At 31.5% G+C, this 17,420-nt stretch overlaps 2 protein-coding genes across 2 annotated transcripts; both read right to left on the bottom strand.

The window, feature by feature from the left end:
* Positions 1–9,693: 9,693 nt before the first annotated feature.
* On the bottom strand, positions 9,694–11,944 carry LOC114719663 (uncharacterized). Its single transcript, XM_028905175.1, has 2 exons — positions 11,354–11,944; positions 9,694–10,221 (listed from the first exon to the last, which is right to left on the bottom strand). The coding sequence occupies exons 1-2, from the start codon at positions 11,942–11,944 to the stop codon at positions 9,694–9,696; spliced, it is 1,119 nt and encodes a 372-aa protein (XP_028761008.1).
* Positions 11,945–12,985: 1,041 nt separating this feature from the next.
* LOC114719662 (probable disease resistance protein At4g27220) lies at positions 12,986–17,209 on the bottom strand. Its single transcript, XM_028905174.1, has 3 exons — positions 14,819–17,209; positions 13,128–13,448; positions 12,986–13,024 (listed from the first exon to the last, which is right to left on the bottom strand). The coding sequence occupies exons 1-3, from the start codon at positions 17,207–17,209 to the stop codon at positions 12,986–12,988; spliced, it is 2,751 nt and encodes a 916-aa protein (XP_028761007.1).
* Positions 17,210–17,420: the final 211 nt, after the last annotated feature.

Raw genomic sequence — 17,420 nt, 5'->3', positions numbered from 1 at the left:
TCATAAATGTACTGGTTTTTGGTAAATATTGACACTTCAGTAGTCAATTCCATTACATATGTAGTAAAGTCTGAATGTTAATGTAAACATATTATGATGTTCTTCAGGTGTACTTGTATGCTATTTTGTCAACACATTTTACTATTTGTTTAATTCTCCCAAGGGAGATGGTGGAAGTTGCCAATGGGCATGACCAGAGTGGTTAATTTGATTACAAATGTTATTATTCACATTACAAATATTGTTATTATCATTATCGGGATAGTGAAATTGGCTAAAAACATATGTTACTTGGGTTTGAAAGAAATGAGTTGCAAATGGCAATAGTGAGATAGTAACTCTTATTACAAAAGTTGTAATTCACATTACAAATGTTGTCATTATCATTATCAAGATAGTGAAATTGGCTCCAAATACATGTTACTTGGGTTTGAAAAAAACGAGTTGTAAATGGCAATAGCGAGATGGTAACTCTTATTAAGAAAGTTATAATTAACATTACAAATGTTGTCATTGTCATTATTAGGATAGTGAAATTGGCTCCAAATACATGTTAAGTTCATTTCACATTAACTAGTTGCAAATGGTAATAGCGAAATGATAACTCTCATCACAAAAGTTGTAATTCACGTTATAAATGTTGTCATTGTCATTATTGGGATAGTGAAATTAGCTCCAAATACATATTACTTGTGTTTGAAATAAACGAGTCGCAAATAGCAATAGCGAGATGGTAACTCTCATTACAAAAATTGTAATTAACATTACAAATGTTGTTATTATCATTACTAGAGTAGTGAAATTGGCTCCAAATATATGCTACTTGGGTTTGAAATAAATGAGTTGCAAATGGCAATACGGAAGTTATCACTTTCATTACGAGTGTTGTTAATCTCATTACGTGTGTAGTGAAATTTGGGTCCAAGTAAATGTAATTTGGGGTACAAATAATTGAGTTGCAAATGTCATGACGGAAGTTACAACTTTTATTATGCATGCTGTAATTACCATGACTTGTTTAGTGAAATTATCCCAAAAAAGATTTAAATTAAGCCAACAAATATTAAAACTTACAACCTACAACCATAAGTCAAGTATTTTGACAATATCTGGACACTGCTTTGACAAGTACTATATGCTTAATTTACGTAATCTTTACTACTATCACAGATGCTGTCTTTTTTATTAGTGTGGTGGCTTTATTTGATGAAAGCAAGCTCGATGCTTCGTCACGTCCACAAGTATCAATTCACAAGCAATGACCCATAGACGCACATATATACAAATATTTTACAAGTATAGAATCAGCTTTTAACCTTCAAAACATTTCAAGTAGCAGTGATATATAATCTGTAAATTATTTCCACTTTCAGAACATGCTAATATATAATTCAGATTCATTAAACAGTCTCTGAACACCAGTATATCAGCTTCTAAATTTCCAAAACTTGAATCCTGCAACCTTAAGCATCAATAGCCCCAGCAGCAATGAACACACACATGCTTGTAAGACGATACACCATAGCCACTCATTACCCCGATAATGATAATAATAACATTTGTAATGTGAATAACAATATTTGTAATCAAATTAACCACTCCGGTCATGTCCATTGCCAACTTCCACTGTCTCCCTTGCGGGAATTAAACAAATGGTAAAATGTGTTGATAAAATAGCATACAAGTATACCTGAAGAACATCATAATATGTTTACATTAACATTCATACTTTACTACATATGTAATAGAATTGACTACTGTAGTGTCAATATTTACCAAAAACCAGTACATTTATGACAGAAGCCACATAACTTATATTCAAATGACAAGTTAACATTAAGATTAAACCACCACCTAATGTTTCCTTATCATTTAAATTACAAAACATATCCTATCCAGTTAACATCATTTACAAAAAGGATAACCTACCTATCAACCATTCTCCCAAAAAAATTAAAAAGGGTTCAAAAGTTATTCCATTCACACCAAAAAATTACTCCTCAATGTTAGACCAATGTTAGATGTCATCAAAACTTGCTAACCTGCAGCAAAGAAGCACAAATCAATATTTTAGTTCCCCAATAATCAATTTCATTTACCTTCCGAAACACCCAAAAGACACACACACCCACTTACTCCATTGACAATTTAAATATAGGATTTTACAATTTCACTAATGAATTTAACAATACTGACTACCTCATGCTTACTGTTTGCCACCATTTTTCCATTTTCAATGCGTCACTCTCTCATCCTGGTCAAATTCTTCATCTAAACCCTCTACACTCACAAGCCCATCCCTATTCGAGCATGCAGCTGCAAAGCGAGTTAAGAAATCAGGCGATACTAGCATTTTAACAAAAAAATTGCTTACCTTTTTCTTCTTTCCAGATTTCAACTCCTGCTCCAGCTTCGTATTCTCAGCTCTCTCTCTCTTCTGGTATATTATATGTTTTCTTTCAGTTCATATCTTCAGAGAGGTTCAAGGGCATTTTAGTCTTTCTACCGAATTATCAAAATTCCAGATTGATATCTCATGCCTATTTGGTCATTTCAGTTATTTACATGCTCATTTTGTCATTCTAAATCTCAACAGTCATTTTTCGGTCATTTTTCCTATTAGATATGCTAGTATAATCTTCTTGTTTTTTTTTTTGTTTAAGTGATTGTACTTTGTGCTTTGGATTTTCCCCATAGAATTAATAATCTCATCGTGTGAGGGGAATACCTCCTCAAAGGAGCTATGCTCCACATAAAGCTCTTCCAACAATTGGGAAATCCTTTCAAGGGAGCTATAGGGAAAGGTTACCCCTTCATCCTTAAAGCTTTCTACATAGAGTTCTGACTTCAGGAAAGACATCCCTTATCATCACGTTATTCTTTGCATTTAAAGCCTTGCTTTTGGTTGTGGAAATTACCTATAAAATAATAACTAATAAAACAATTACCATAATGAGTGGGAGATTTAGTAGATTACATCAGGATATTGTTTTCAAGAATCAAAACTTTTAAAATGGATCACTCATCTTTTGCTAATATCTAAAATTTTCATCATTTCACCCTGAAATAACATCCACACATTAAAATTTAAAAAATCCTTTAGATTAACTTCATAACCCCCTTTCTTTTCTCTAAATTAAATTTTAAAAAAAAAACCCATAATCCCCTTCGAATTCACATTTAAGGCTAGGCTTTTTTGACTAGGAAAATAACCTATAAAACGATTATTAGTAAAATTATTATTATAGGAAGGCAATTTAATAAATCAGGTCAGAATATTTTTTAAAATAATAATTTCTTATACAATTGTAGATAAAATCTTTCTTAATTGACCCGTCATCTTTTTCTATTACTTATATATATTTTTCATCATTAATCCCCCCTCTCCTCCTCAAAATCACTTTAAACAGAAACAAAATTCTTTGAATCACTTTATAGGCCCATTTCTTTCCGGTCAGAGAGCTACAAACATTATCACACTATTTGCAGTCTGCCACATCCATTAATCATCATTTGCTTATCAGATTTCACGTGCAATCAGAGTCCTGTAATTTGATGAGAAGTTTACAATTTTTGGGTAGACAACAGAATGTCCAAACTTTAATATTTATAATAGATATTTATCTCATCCTAAATTTTGTAGATGATGAGGAATTATTTAAAAAGTGAAAAATAAGAATATCAGTAGGTTGGACTAACCTCTTGAATAGTGAACTAATGTTGGATGGTGGCATTAAGATCAGTCATCCAAATATTTATGTGAGGTTCATATTTAGTCATCACTCAAACATTTTGAAGCAGCGGGGCATGAATGGCTCCGGAACAAAATACTGTGAGCTAAGGGCACTCTGTTATGGTTACACATTGTAATAATGGAAACTTGAAAGTATAATTTTGGCTGCAAAATCTCTTCAATCTTGGTAATTCATCAAGTTCCAAAAACTCTAGTTTGCTAAAAATGATTTTCTCGTCCTCATTGTCCTCTTTTTTCTGTTTCGTCATAATTTCTTCTATTTGATGGCATGAAGCGTCTGGTGAAGAAACGAGGGGTGGTACCAAGTTTATTTCTCCTTGGTGGTCATTATTGCTCAACACATTCTTCAATTTTGGCAAATGCTTTAGCCTTAACCTTTTCAATGGCACAATCACTGATGATGACACCATCTCTTTATAATCATTTAAATCTTCAAAGTCAAACACTGTCTCCAACATGTCACAATACTGGACTTCCAGTTCTCCTAAGTTGTTTAAAAATCTTAGCACATGAAGGGGCACCAATTTCAAAAAGCCACACCACTGCACAGTCAATATTTCCAAGTTGCTAAATGAGTTGTGTGGAAGTTTGTCATCCCATATCGGTGGAATCAAACTTTAGGAATGACACCTGTTGAAAGAAAATATAATTAGACGAATATCCTTTGGCAAAAAAAACAAAAACAAAGTTACTGTTGATTTGTGAGGCTTAGTTTTCATGAAAAATTGTTTAAATGTGTACGTATAGATCTCGTGTACCACGATATTCTTCAAGAGATTGATAAAAGTTCAACTTCAAATTTTAAGTTCACCAAATAGAAATAACTGACTAAAAAATGAGAGAACTGCAAAATGCTACAATAGTTAGCCTAATACCAAAGTAAGTAATTTAAGTCAAATAATTTTTGTAGATATATTGAGACAAGAAAAAATAAGAACATATTTTTACGGGAAAATGACATTAAGGTCCCACAGAAGAGAAAATACTGCAAAAAGATCCCTGCAAATCTGATAACTACTTAGGAGTCCCAAAGGGACTTGGTTGCAATAAGGCAAATCATAAAAAGACTATATTGTCTCTACTGAAATAAAATATGATTTTGAAACCTATTCCTATTTGCCTATTGCTATCTTACTCTCCTATCAAAAACCAACACTGAATCAACTCTCATCGGAAGCAAGGAACCTCAAATCTATTTACCTTTGCTGTAATCATTGAAGATCGTCTACGTATAGGGCATCATTGAAGCTATTTATGGTAGAAACAAAGCTGTTGTTGTTAGTATCTCTGTTTTCATCCGTGTTCTTCATTTATGGCAATGTATTCCTTTTATTTCTATGCAAATTTTTTGAGTTTAAAATGCTACATTAAGACCTTTGGGTTTGTGATTTGAGTTGGGGTTTCATTGTGGGTGGGTAGGATGATAATGGATGCTCTGTTTTTTGTTACATTATGGGTGGCTTTGTTCTGTTTTAGCATGGTTTAGTGTGAAAAGCTGAAGAAGATGAAAGTTACTGTGGGTAAAAACCTTTTCTGCGAAATGAGATATTGTGTTGTCAATATAGGCTGTGAAAGTTGTTAATTGATGCCACGATAGTTGTCAGTAATGTTGCTTCACTTGTCAATAACAGCTGGATGATTGTTGATGCAGGTTTACATTAATGATGGTCAGTACATTTGGGAAGCATTTATTTTGCTTTGTTAAATTTATAAATAATGGAAAAGATGATATGAGATATATTGGAAGTAGTGCAAGAATAAAATTATACAAGTACAACATATCACAGAAGTTTTTGTACAAATTTATCAAGAATAATCAACAAAAGATCATTGTGAAGTGTAAGGTTGATAGTTATCCATGGTATATGGGTGCATACTCAATGGGAACACATCAAGATATTGTGTTTTTAACCATCAGAGCATATAGAAGTGAACACATTCATCATGCATAGGACAACTTGCTTGTTTCTCACTGGGGAAGGTCAAATTTAGCTTCTTCAATTGTGATTAATAACTTGAAGTGCAACATTAACAAGAGTCCAAATCTCAGCTGAGAACATATTGAAGTCAGCTATTTTTTATATATGGATGTGAAAAGAATATTTTGTAAATGAGTGTGAATGGATTTTTTTTTTTTTGTAAATGGATACATACCAACAGTTCGTTTAGTAATTACATGCAACCCATATGGTTTTTTTAGATGGGTTGTGAAATAAGTGAAGTTCCATGTATATGAAGGTGTAAATGAAAGTTGGTTATAAATTGATGTGTTAGACTTTGCTGTCAATTGAGTTGTAATTATTGCACCCTGCATTATCAATAGACATGTTTTGACTTGTCACTGCTTGTATTATGACTTGTCAATTAATTCACTGATGTAAGTTAGCTAAAATGTGAATTCAAGTTATATAATGGGTTTTAGCATCATGAGATGTTTTCAATTACTCTGACATATTACATTTTGGTTATAATATTGTATATAATCATTATTAAAAGTATGTCATTACTGATATAAAATTATAAAATGAATTGTCATTAACTACACTATCGCTTGTTAATAGTGATAATGTCACTTGTCATCTACTGCACTATCACTTGTTAATATAACTGCATATATAAATTTAAAAAAATGTGATTTCAAGTTATATAGTGTCTTTAATATTGACATATCCTCTAAACTAATGTGACATTTGTTAACTTTAAAAAAAATCAATAAATTGTAATTACAATTTGATTTGTCAACGGTAGTAATATGACTTGTCAATAGTGGCACTGTGACTTGTTAACTATGAAATCAGGGGCATAGAATTTCATCCAGGTGCCGTGGCGGATTCATTTGAGCGCCACAGTGCCTATTACAGAATGTCTCTCCTTTTTTCTGCGTTAGAGGCTGCAGTGGATTACTCCGGGCACCGCAACGAATTGAGCGTTATCAAACTTGTCAACAAACACACTGTGACTTGTCAACGGTGGCACTATGACTTGGTGGTATTGTCACTTGTCAAATTTTGAAAAATTGTTATCCAATTAACATAAATTTTGGTTATACCTTTTGGTTAATATTTTCATTTTAAGTTACATATAACTTAATTAAACATTTTAAATAAATGACACCTTCTATTTGAAAGTTTTTAATATCAATTGTTAATATCCATACGTTGACTTGTTAATAAGGCCATTGTAACTTGTTAAATTTTATGCCATTTAATGTCATTTTTAGAGTTACTTTGTTAAACATAATTTAATTGAAAATTTCAAATAAATAACACCTTCACATTAAGTAATAGGCTGCATGGAATTAGATTATCCATGAATTTAATACAAAACAATAATACTATTTGCTCACTAGTCCATAGATATTAACTTCATAATTTACTTGTCAATACAGCCACATTAAATTGTCAAAAGTGGTATCGTAAATTGTAACCATAGTCTCATCAACTATTTTTATCACAGCATTTAATGACTTCAATACAAAATGCCATTTTACAAGCACAATCGATATACCCAATTTCAGTTACACTCTTCATAACATGTCCCTTCTTTTATACTTGTTGTTCTTCCACTACCTCCAGTATATCTTATATCATCTTCTCCATCATTTATAAATTTATCCCTTATATAAACAAAGCAAAATAAATGCTTACCAGACATACTGGCTATCAGTAATGTAAACTTGCATCAACAATCATCCAGTTGTTATTGACAAGTGAAGCCGCCCTACTAACAACTATCGCAGCATCCATTAACAACTTTCACAGCCAACATTGAAAACACAATATCCCATGTCGCAGAAAAGGTTTCTACCCACACCAACTTTCATCTTCTTCAGCTTTTCATGCTAAACCATACTAAAACAGATTAAAACCACCCACAATATCACTAAAAACAGAGCATCCATCATCATTTTGCCCATCGACAATGAAATCCCAATTTAAATCATCAACCTAAAGGTCTTAGTGTAACATTTTTAACTCAAAAAATTTGTAGAGAAACAAAAGGAATACATTGTCATAAATGAAAAACACAGATGAACACAGAGATGCTGACAATAACAGCTTTGTTTCGACCATAAACAACTTCAATGATGCCCTATACCTAAACAATCTTCAATGATTACAGTGAAGGTAAATAGATTTGAGGTTCCTTGCTTCCGATGATGGTTGATTTAGCTCTAGTTTTTGAGATGACACTGAGATAGCAATATGCAAATAGGATAGGGCTCAAAATCAGATTTCATTTCAGTAGGGACAGCATAGTCTTTTCATGATTTGTCTTATTGCAACCAAGTCCCTTTGGGACTCCTAAGTATTTATCAGATTTGAAGGGACCTTTTTGTAGTAGTATTTCTCTTCTGTGGGACCTTAATATCATTTTTCCTATTTTTACTGAACATGGTAAATAATTCTAGTGAAATTAATTTTCCCAGCATAAGTTTGAATTAAGAAGTTAATAAGATAAGAAAAGCTTGGCAAGAAAGAAATATACAAGATAAGGAAAAAAAAATTAATCTTTTGTCTAGAAAAAACAATAATATTTGTATTTTGCCCTATTACATATTCTCTCTCTATTTTGAGAACATAAACTTTAAGTCCAAACAATTAATCTGTTGAGAATATTCTAAAAAGGTATTTTTCTAATTAAATTTACATTAAAATACTTCTGATTTACTAATTTACCCTTCATAATACTAAATTCCTAAATTTTGACTAAAAAGTTTTAAAAATTTTAAAATACTTCCTTTTCCTTAATTTTATTTTTTAACTTTTTGCAACTAGTTATTTGTTCAATGTTTTTTCATATTGGCATTGAAAATAAATAATTTAGTTAATGTAGACGGAAAAAACTTGAATGGAAATTTGATTAATTCTTTAAATAAATATGTAATTGACTCAATAAGTTATAAAGGTTTCTAATTTATTTTAAAATTCTAAATATAAACTTAAATAAAATTTTTAATCTCACAAACTTAGATAATTTATATTATATAATCAAAATTAATAAATTTTATTATATTTAAAAATTTTGAAAATATATTATTAAAATTATTTTTTTTGTGGTATCAAAATTATTTTTTAAAAAAATATAAATGTTTAAATAACTTTAATGTGAAGGAATGATGGTTTGGTCAAAACAAAAGTTTACAAGTCAAAACGATCCAATTGGATGGATAGAAATGGAATCTCAAATTAAATATAGAAGAAAGGTTTTTATCATATTGAGATTGAAACGTTAAAAAATTGAATGGAAATTTGATTAATTCTTTAAATAAATATATACTTGACTAAGTAAATTATAAATGTTTCTAATTTATTTAAAAGTTTCAAAGTATAAATTTATATAAATGTTATAATCTCTCAAACTTAGGTAATTTATGTTATATGACGAAAAGAATATGTATTCGACATATAACCATTTAAAGAAACCTAAATAAATAAATTTCAATGTGTGACAAAGAATTAAAATTATAAAATTTTATAATATAATCAAAATTAATAAATTTTATTACATTTTAAAAATTTTGAAAATATTATTAAATTTTTTTTGGTGGTATAAAAAAATTATTTCTTAAAAAGATATAAATGTTTAAAGAATTTTTATGTGGAGGAAGGGTGTTTGGGTCAAAACAAAAATTAAAAGTTAAGCTTAACAGTCAACTAAGGATTAGATGATGGAAATGAAATCTCAAATTAAATATATAAAGAAGATTTGTACAACATACATTTTAATTTTAAGGAAGATTTATATACAATTTCAAAATAAAAAAAAGGTTTCTATAATTTAAGTAAACATGCAGCTAATTCGTATATTTTACCGTAAATTGATTTGAACATGCCTTATGATTATTTGTTGCTGGGTCTTCATTGTTGAAATCCGTCTTGTGCTCTTCTGCTTTCAATCTTGGTAGAGCTAGCACTGAGTTTTAATATTCTCAGGTCTCAGCGCACTGAATGTGATTCCACTTCTATATCTTCATTACTCTCATTCTTTACAATTTCCTCCATCTTTTTGCAATCTTCTATTTCCAACATTTCAAGATTCACCAAACTTTTGGCAGCTGAATTTGTCATTAAATAGACGAGTTGATGACATCGCAACACCTTCAACACTGTCAAATTATGAAATAAAGTGGAATTTGATGGTGCCAATGTAATATTCAAGTCAGAATCATCAGCCCATATGTTCTTGAGACGATCCAAATTGACAAGGTGGAGTTGCTTGAATGGTGGAATCTGATAAACAATGGGTGATGGGAATATCTCCTCAAAGGAACTATCCTCCACATGAAGTTCATTCAGCTGCGGAAATCTTTCAAGCAATGTATACGGAAATGTTACCCCTTCATCATCAAATCCTTCTATGCGAAGAATTTTCACTTGAGGATAACTGTCCACTGGAAATTGGTCATTCCTTATCGTGCTAACATCATCCTCATCTAACACCGCCTCTCTTGACGCCACAAATCTCTGTAAAACAATTTTGAATCAGAAGCATAGTAATATTAATTTATTAATTATGTCGTAACTTCTTATTCAATCAATAATATTATTTTGTTTTTTATTGTGTTCCAAGGTCAAATGCACTCATTGAGGGAAAGAAAATTTTGAATAATTTTATTGCCCATTTTCTTCCCCATCAAAGAAGTGTCAAACATTTTGATTTCATTTATTTTCATAATTAATCTTGGAAAAGAAACAATTTTATTAGCCAAGACACAAAACAGTAATACCGAAACATTTCGCTGTGTATCCCATTAATTATTAAATTATGATGTAATTGTTTGGGATGTTTTGTAATTAAAGTTATGCAATTAAAAAATGATAACTACCCCCCATTTCTTTTTATAAAAACTTGAAATTTGAATGGTCTTAGTTTTATTTATAAGAGTCTACTTAAATTTGTCTAAACATTTAACATATTTTACTATTTTTACCTCTAATTAATTTTAGACATTGCATTAATTAAAAAGCTGACAACTTGGTATATTATTTTATCTTTCATACTTTTTCTCATTATTACTCTATTTCTCTCTCTTACTTTCCTCCTCATAGATAAAAGCATATTGGGGGGGGAGGAAATCCTTTCTTACTGAAACATTTTGATGTGTATCCCATTAATTAATTGATTAATTATGATTTAATTGTTTGGGATGTTTTGTAATTAAAGTTATGTAATTAAAAAATGATAACTTGAATTTTAGTAGAAATTTCAAAACCGAAATATGTATAGGTATATTTATACTCCTCCGATCCTTAATATAAGACCTAATTGTTGAGTTAATTTTAGTCCTAAATATAAAACCTATTTCTCATATTTATCAATTTTTTCTAAATTACTTCTACGATACTCTTTCAGCCATAATCAAATAGAAGAGAGAGAAGGAGGATATCAAGAAAGATGATTATGGTATTTTAGAAAAAACATGTCATATTTCTTATAATTAACTAACTTACCTAACTTTCTTAATCTAATCAAATTAATTAAATAAGTCTTATATTAAGGACTGGAGGAGTATTAAATATCATAAGAATGGAACATTTATAGATTCGTGTTTTTGTAAAAGCTAGAAATAGGAAGAATAGAGCATTCTAGACGTACCTGTTGGTAGATTGTTTTGTTAAGATTGGTGTCCCAAATTTCATGATGTTCTCCAATCTGATGTTGTGATACTTGAACGCTTTTAAGAGATGGTGTATCAATGAGTCCTGGAGAAAATACTTTGAATTTTGGACATTCTGTTATGATCAGTTGATCCAATAATGGAAACCTGAAAGTAAAATTGTAGCCGCAAAATCTCTTCAATCTTGACAGTTTCTCGAGTCTCAAATACTGCAACTTGCTGAAAACGACTTCCTCATCGTCATCATCCTCTCCTTCCTGCTTCCATATAATTTCCTTTATTTCAATGCAGTTGCTAATTGAGAGACTTGTGAGATGAACCAAGCTTCGAGCAACTGATGACGTCATCAAAGTGGTCAACTGAAAACAATATGCCACGTGGAGATGTGTGAGATTTGGCGAAGAAACTAAGAGTGGTACCAAGCTCGTGATATTGGCAATACATTCAAGACTAAATTTAATTGGGAGATGAACATCATCCCCTCCAGAAGCCTTTTTAATGTGACCCTGCAGTTTCAGCTCCTCTAAATTTGGAAAGCTCTTCCACAACAATTTGTATGAAATAGTCATTGCTCTATAACCAACATTTAGAAGAAGCAGTTTTACTTTGGGGAAGTGATACATTGAAAGCTGGCCACTCCCTATCATCTCAGCTCCTTTACCCTCTAATGTCAACTCCTCCAAATTATGAGTGACCTGCACAATACATAAATCATAACTAAATGCAACAACTAATCAATGCGTCAAAATCCAGCTGTGTACATGTATTTTGTAACTACAAATAATAATTATGATACATTAAAATGAATATAAATTTCTAGACTGGACTTTCTACCTTTGATTATGACCTACAAACGTTATTGGTTCCTTCGTTTGTTTAAAAAAAAAAAATCAAATTAAAGCTAATAATGGCTTGAAAAAAGAAAAAAAAATCCCCTCCCTTGATTCAATGACACACCTCTTTTCAGTGAAGATGGAAAGCCGAGAATTGGAGTCCCACTTTTCTTAAAAAAGAAAAAATAGAAAATTATTTAATTAATTTCTAATATCTATTATTAATTAAAATAATTATTATGAATTATTCTTTTTAGCTTTTTAAGTGAATAACCAAATTAATCCTAAACTACATTATATTCTAATAAATGGTTTAGTAACAGGAATAATTCACATACTTGAGTACTCAAAAATATCAAATTCAAACGTGCTCTTAGATTGTGAAACAAAATATGTTTCATCATTTATTTTAATGCTTAAAGTTAATCTTTTGCTCTTTTATTGGATTGTTTTTAAAATAAATAACGCGTGAATAGCTAATTTAGAGATGTACCTTGCATTGGGACAGTAGAGGATATTTTGAGTCTAATGAGCTCCCTTCCTCGTGTATTTCTAATGAACTTGAGACTTCCTTTTCAAATATCTCCAATTCACCACAACTGCTAATAGATAATCGACAAAGATGTGGCCATTCTAATGTGTGTCTCTGTGGATAGAAATTCCTCAAATTTCTAAGCGAAGAAAGCTCAAGGAAAGTCAACCTGGGAAACTCTAACAGAGGAGCAACAAATTCTGAAACTTGATCCTTCGCAACAATCACATCTATACCACAATATTCTATTCGAAGCTCTTCAAGATCACGAAGCATGCCTTTGGCTATAGATGCAGGAAACAGACTTGTGAGGCTATCACAATAGGAAACATGCACGCTCCTTAGACTTGGGAAGGAGACGTCTCCTTTATAGTGATCGCTCCACACATTCTTCAATTTTTGCAATTGATAAAGCTTTAACTTTTTCAGTGGCACAATCACTGATGATGACTCTACCTCTTTATAATCATTCAAGTCTTCAAAATCAAACACCAACTCCAACGTGTCACAGTCCCTAACTTCTAGTTCTTCCAAGTTGTTTAAAGATTTCAGCACACGAATGGGCATCAATTTCACAAAGCCACAACTTTTCACAAACAATGTTTTCAAGTTCCTAAATGAGTTGTGTGAAAGTTGGTCATCCCATATTAATGGAATCAAACCGATTGAACCACATAATCGCAATATCTCTAATTTTGGAACCAACACCTGCAGTCCATAGAAAATATGATTAAATGAGAATCACTTTTAACCCATAATAAGCTTAATTTTCATGAAAGATTGTTTAAAAGTCTAGATAAAATTCTCATCTACGGCATTATTTTTCTAAGAGATTGCTGAAAATTCAATTTGAAATTTCAAGTTCCAAAAAAATTTAAAAAGAAAGTAATTAAGAAAATGAAAGAATTGTAAAATGCTATAATAGCTAACCCAATACAAAACTAAGTAATTCCAGCGAATGTAATTTTTGAAGATACGCTACAAAAACAAAATAAGAAGAACAAACTTGCAAAATGCCTTAATAGCCTGACAGCAAAATAAATAATTCTAGTGAAAATGATTATTTGCAGGTAATTAAGTTTGAAGTTTTGTCAGAAAGTTAAAACAAACAAAATAGGCTAAAGTATATATAACCCTAATAACTATAATTGTTTTGAAAATTAAACTTAATATATTTTCATGTGAGAATGTTTCATCTCAATGTCATCATTTTTTGTTAATAATTTTATAGTTAAAGAACTAAAAGTATATTTTTTAAAATTAAGAAATGAAATTAAAACCTCGTATGAAGTTAAAAGATTAATGTATATTTTAGCCAACAAAATAAGAATAATTAAAATAACATGAATGTACCATCCCGTTGAAATGGGATTCGAAAGTTTTATGACAGTGGTAATTAATCATAAAAAACATAAGCTACATTCTCGGAAATATTCTAGTGACAAGAACAATTCATATATTTAAATACTCAAAAAGTTAAAGTATACATTTAATCTTATAAATTTTTAGAGAGTTTTAATTTGGTTTCTTAACTTTAAAAATTACACTTTTAGTCTCTTAACTCTAAAATTGTATGTTAACAAAAAATGATGACATTAAAATATTAGATGTTGATAAAATATTTTTAAATACTAATATATTAAGTTCAATTTTCAAAACAAGCATGATCTTCATAAAAAATCATCATTTTTTTGTCAACAATAAAAAGTCATACTTTAAACCTAACAATTCTAGAATTAAAGAACTAAATGTATGCTTTTTAAAGTTAAGGGACCAAATTAAAACCCTATATAAAGTTAAAAAACCAAGTTTAACCTACTCAAAAATATCAAATTAACGTGTTTTTGGGTTGTAAAACGAATAATTTGAGGCTTCGTTATTATTTTAATACTTGAAGGTAGCTTTTCTTTTTTATTAGCTAATATTCAGTAATTAAAAAAAAAAAAGCCGCAAACCTCGATAATCGCCCAATAGCAAAGCAAGTTGTAATTCTAATGAAAATGACTTTTGCATATAAGTTCAAAGTTTTGTGAGATAAAATAAGAAAAAATCTGAATAAAATAATCTGGTCAGCATACCTTATTGTTGAAAAGTGATTTGAAAGTTTCATTGGATTTTATATCATTACCACTTTGAATCTCGAGATGCCTTAAACGTGGAAATCCCCCTCCATCATGACCGTGAAGAACATTTTGAAGCCATCCATATAAATACAAATCTTCAGCTCCTTTCATCAACTTTCGAACCCCAGGCTTCAAATGGATATTACTCTTAAGCTCAAGTGCCAATATGTTTGAAGTTTCATCATTGACTTCCCACCGTGTCCAGTGCCTTCCAATGAGTATTCTGTACCTCTTCAAATCCATATCTAAGAACAAGTTCTCCGGCAACATAGAGACTTTGGGAATATAAATATTGAGAGAAGAGATTGGCAAATCCTTTAGCTCGTCAAGACTCGCATTGTCATTAGCTTTGCTAGATCCTTCAACTTTCCATTGGTCAAAGCTGTATTCCATCCACAAAACCTCCAATTTTTTGAAGTTAGATAGGAGTTTCCGTCGAATCACTTTGAGTTCAGAGCAATGTGCCAAATTCAACATTTGTAAAGATGTAAGCTCTGCTAATTCAACTGATAGCCTTTGAATTTTAGAGTAAGCAAGGCTTAGAACTTTCAAATTCTTCAAGCTTCTAACCTCAGTTATATCTTCTAGCAAACAAGAGTGTAGACACAATGTTTTTAGTTTTTGTAGGAAACAGAGTGATGGCAGTGAGGAAAAATGCACATTGGTAAATGCCAACACTTTTAGCTCCTTCGAAGATTTGAAAAACGTGCTGGGCATCGCCAAATCATGTTTGGTGCTATTTAGCAAAAAAAATTCTAATCTTGGACCATGCAACTCTTCTGGAAGATCACTAATGTCACTCTCTTGTAAGCAAATTCCCCTGTAATTTTTGTCTGGCCATTCTGTCAACCTTCTATGCTGCACAGTGAATGCATGTAATTCAAGGGGTGCAACTGATATTGCAATATGTCGATAGACGTCATGGATTGTAACATGATGACTAGAAATGCTGCTATCAAGAAATAAGTTTAATGATTTTAGCCTACTTACAATAGAAGAGATTTCAACATAGGCTTGTTCCATGTTCTCTATGCCTTGAAAAATATCTAACCCCACAGAGTACATGAGTAGGTCTTCAATTGAGGGATCATGGGTTAACATGGCAGCAAGCAAGAAAATAGTTTTGTTCATTTGGCTTAGAAGATCATAGCTCAATTTCAAAGAGGCATCCACTTCTTTGATTCCTGTGTTATTTCGCCTTAGATGATTTTTCCATCGGGCAAGGTAATCTTTCCACTCATCTAGATTTTTTCCCCTTAATGCCTTGGCAGCTGTAGCAATCGCTAGTGGCAGGCCTCCGCACTTTTGAACAATCTCATACGCTATAGGTTTCAAATTGGGATTGCCTGATTCAATAGAAAATTCGGCAATCGTCTTGAACAACTCCCCTGCTTCATTCTTTAACAAAACACCCACTTCGATAATTTCTTGACATTTCATGAGATCTGACAGCAGCCTTCTATTCCTTGAAGTTAGTAAAATTTTGCAAGCTTCATTCTTTCTGCTATAATTTTCAACATCAACAAAGGGAATTCCAACTTTGCGCAAATCAAGTTCCTCCCAAAGGTCATCCAATATTAGGAGCATATTCTTCTCTTTCTTCAACCTCTCCCACAAACGAGAAGCTCTGACATCTTCAGTTCTTTCATTGAGTTGCATACCCAGCTTCTCAGCAAGCTGGCCTTGAATATTCCCAACGTTCAGTTCTTTGGAAACGATTGCCATGATCACATTTTCAAACATCTTTTGATTCTTCACCTTCTTTTCAACCTCTCTAGCTATGGTGGTCTTGCCAACACCCCCAAGCCCACACAATCCAATCATATTAACACTTGGATTCCGTAATGCCTCCATAATTTGATTCATAATCGGTACTCTTGAATCAATCCCTTCATTGCTGTCTCTGTTCGTTAATTCTGGCATTGACGGGGGAGGAATATGATATGAAACTCTGTTAAAGTTTCCCTTTCCACAAATTTCAACAACTTCTTGTGCAATCTCCTTTGCCTTTTTGCTTAGTTTATAGCGTAGCCAAGGGTTGGGACATGAAGTTATGCTACACTCTGTTTTTGCCTGGCTCTTTTCTTGAAGCTTTCGTACTTTCACTGATATCCCATCTACTTGGAGCAACCAATGAACAACTTCGTCTGCAATTTGTTCTAAATTGTTTGTAGCCTCATCTAATCGATGCTGTATGGAGCATCTCTTAAGGTTGAGTTCCTTAAGTTGTTCATCGAAGTGCCGAATGTTTCGGCGATAGTGAATGAGATAAAGAAGCTGCTCCCAAGTTAGGTCGAGCACTAGGTCTCGGAACTTCTCAACCAAACCGCAAGTAATAGTATCCATTTAGTTTGCGCTCTGTTGAAAAGAAATAGCAAAAATAATTAGTGCACATTTTATAATTAGATATAGTTATGGATAGGATAAAATTTATAAATATTTTATACCTGTTTAATTCAAAAAATAAAGTAAAAATGATAAAGTGGCTCGTGAGTCATGAGAGAGTGGGGCAGGTTTAGGGTTGGCTTTATTTGGTTAGTGTCCTTAGCGACAGGAG

Source organism: Neltuma alba, unplaced genomic scaffold (genome assembly GCF_004799145.2).
Source record: "Neltuma alba isolate B1F8T4 unplaced genomic scaffold, ASM479914v2 tig00011931_pilon, whole genome shotgun sequence".
Classification (NCBI taxonomy): domain Eukaryota; kingdom Viridiplantae; phylum Streptophyta; class Magnoliopsida; order Fabales; family Fabaceae; genus Neltuma; species Neltuma alba.
The sequence above is the reverse complement of the archived record's forward strand: the minus strand, read 5'-3'. Positions and strand labels throughout refer to the sequence as shown.

What these genes read in the sequence shown, in the direction of transcription:
- LOC114719662 (XM_028905174.1), bottom strand. Translation starts at nt 17,209, where the DNA reads ATGGATACTATTACTTGCGGTTTGGTTGAGAAGTTCCGAGACCTAGTG. An exon ending in AATCACTTTTCAACAATAAG is followed by an intron (nt 13,449 to 14,818) that starts GTATGCTGACCA and finishes TATGGACTGCAG; the next exon opens with GTGTTGGTTCCAAAATTAGA. An exon ending in AATTGCAAAAATTGAAGAAT is followed by an intron (nt 13,025 to 13,127) that starts GTGTGGAGCGAT and finishes CTGCATCTATAG; the next exon opens with CCAAAGGCATGCTTCGTGAT.
- LOC114719663 (XM_028905175.1), bottom strand. Translation starts at nt 11,944, where the DNA reads ATGACTATTTCATACAAATTGTTGTGGAAGAGCTTTCCAAATTTAGAG. An exon ending in ACAAAACAATCTACCAACAG is followed by an intron (nt 10,222 to 11,353) that starts GTACGTCTAGAA and finishes ATTGTTTTACAG; the next exon opens with AGATTTGTGGCGTCAAGAGA.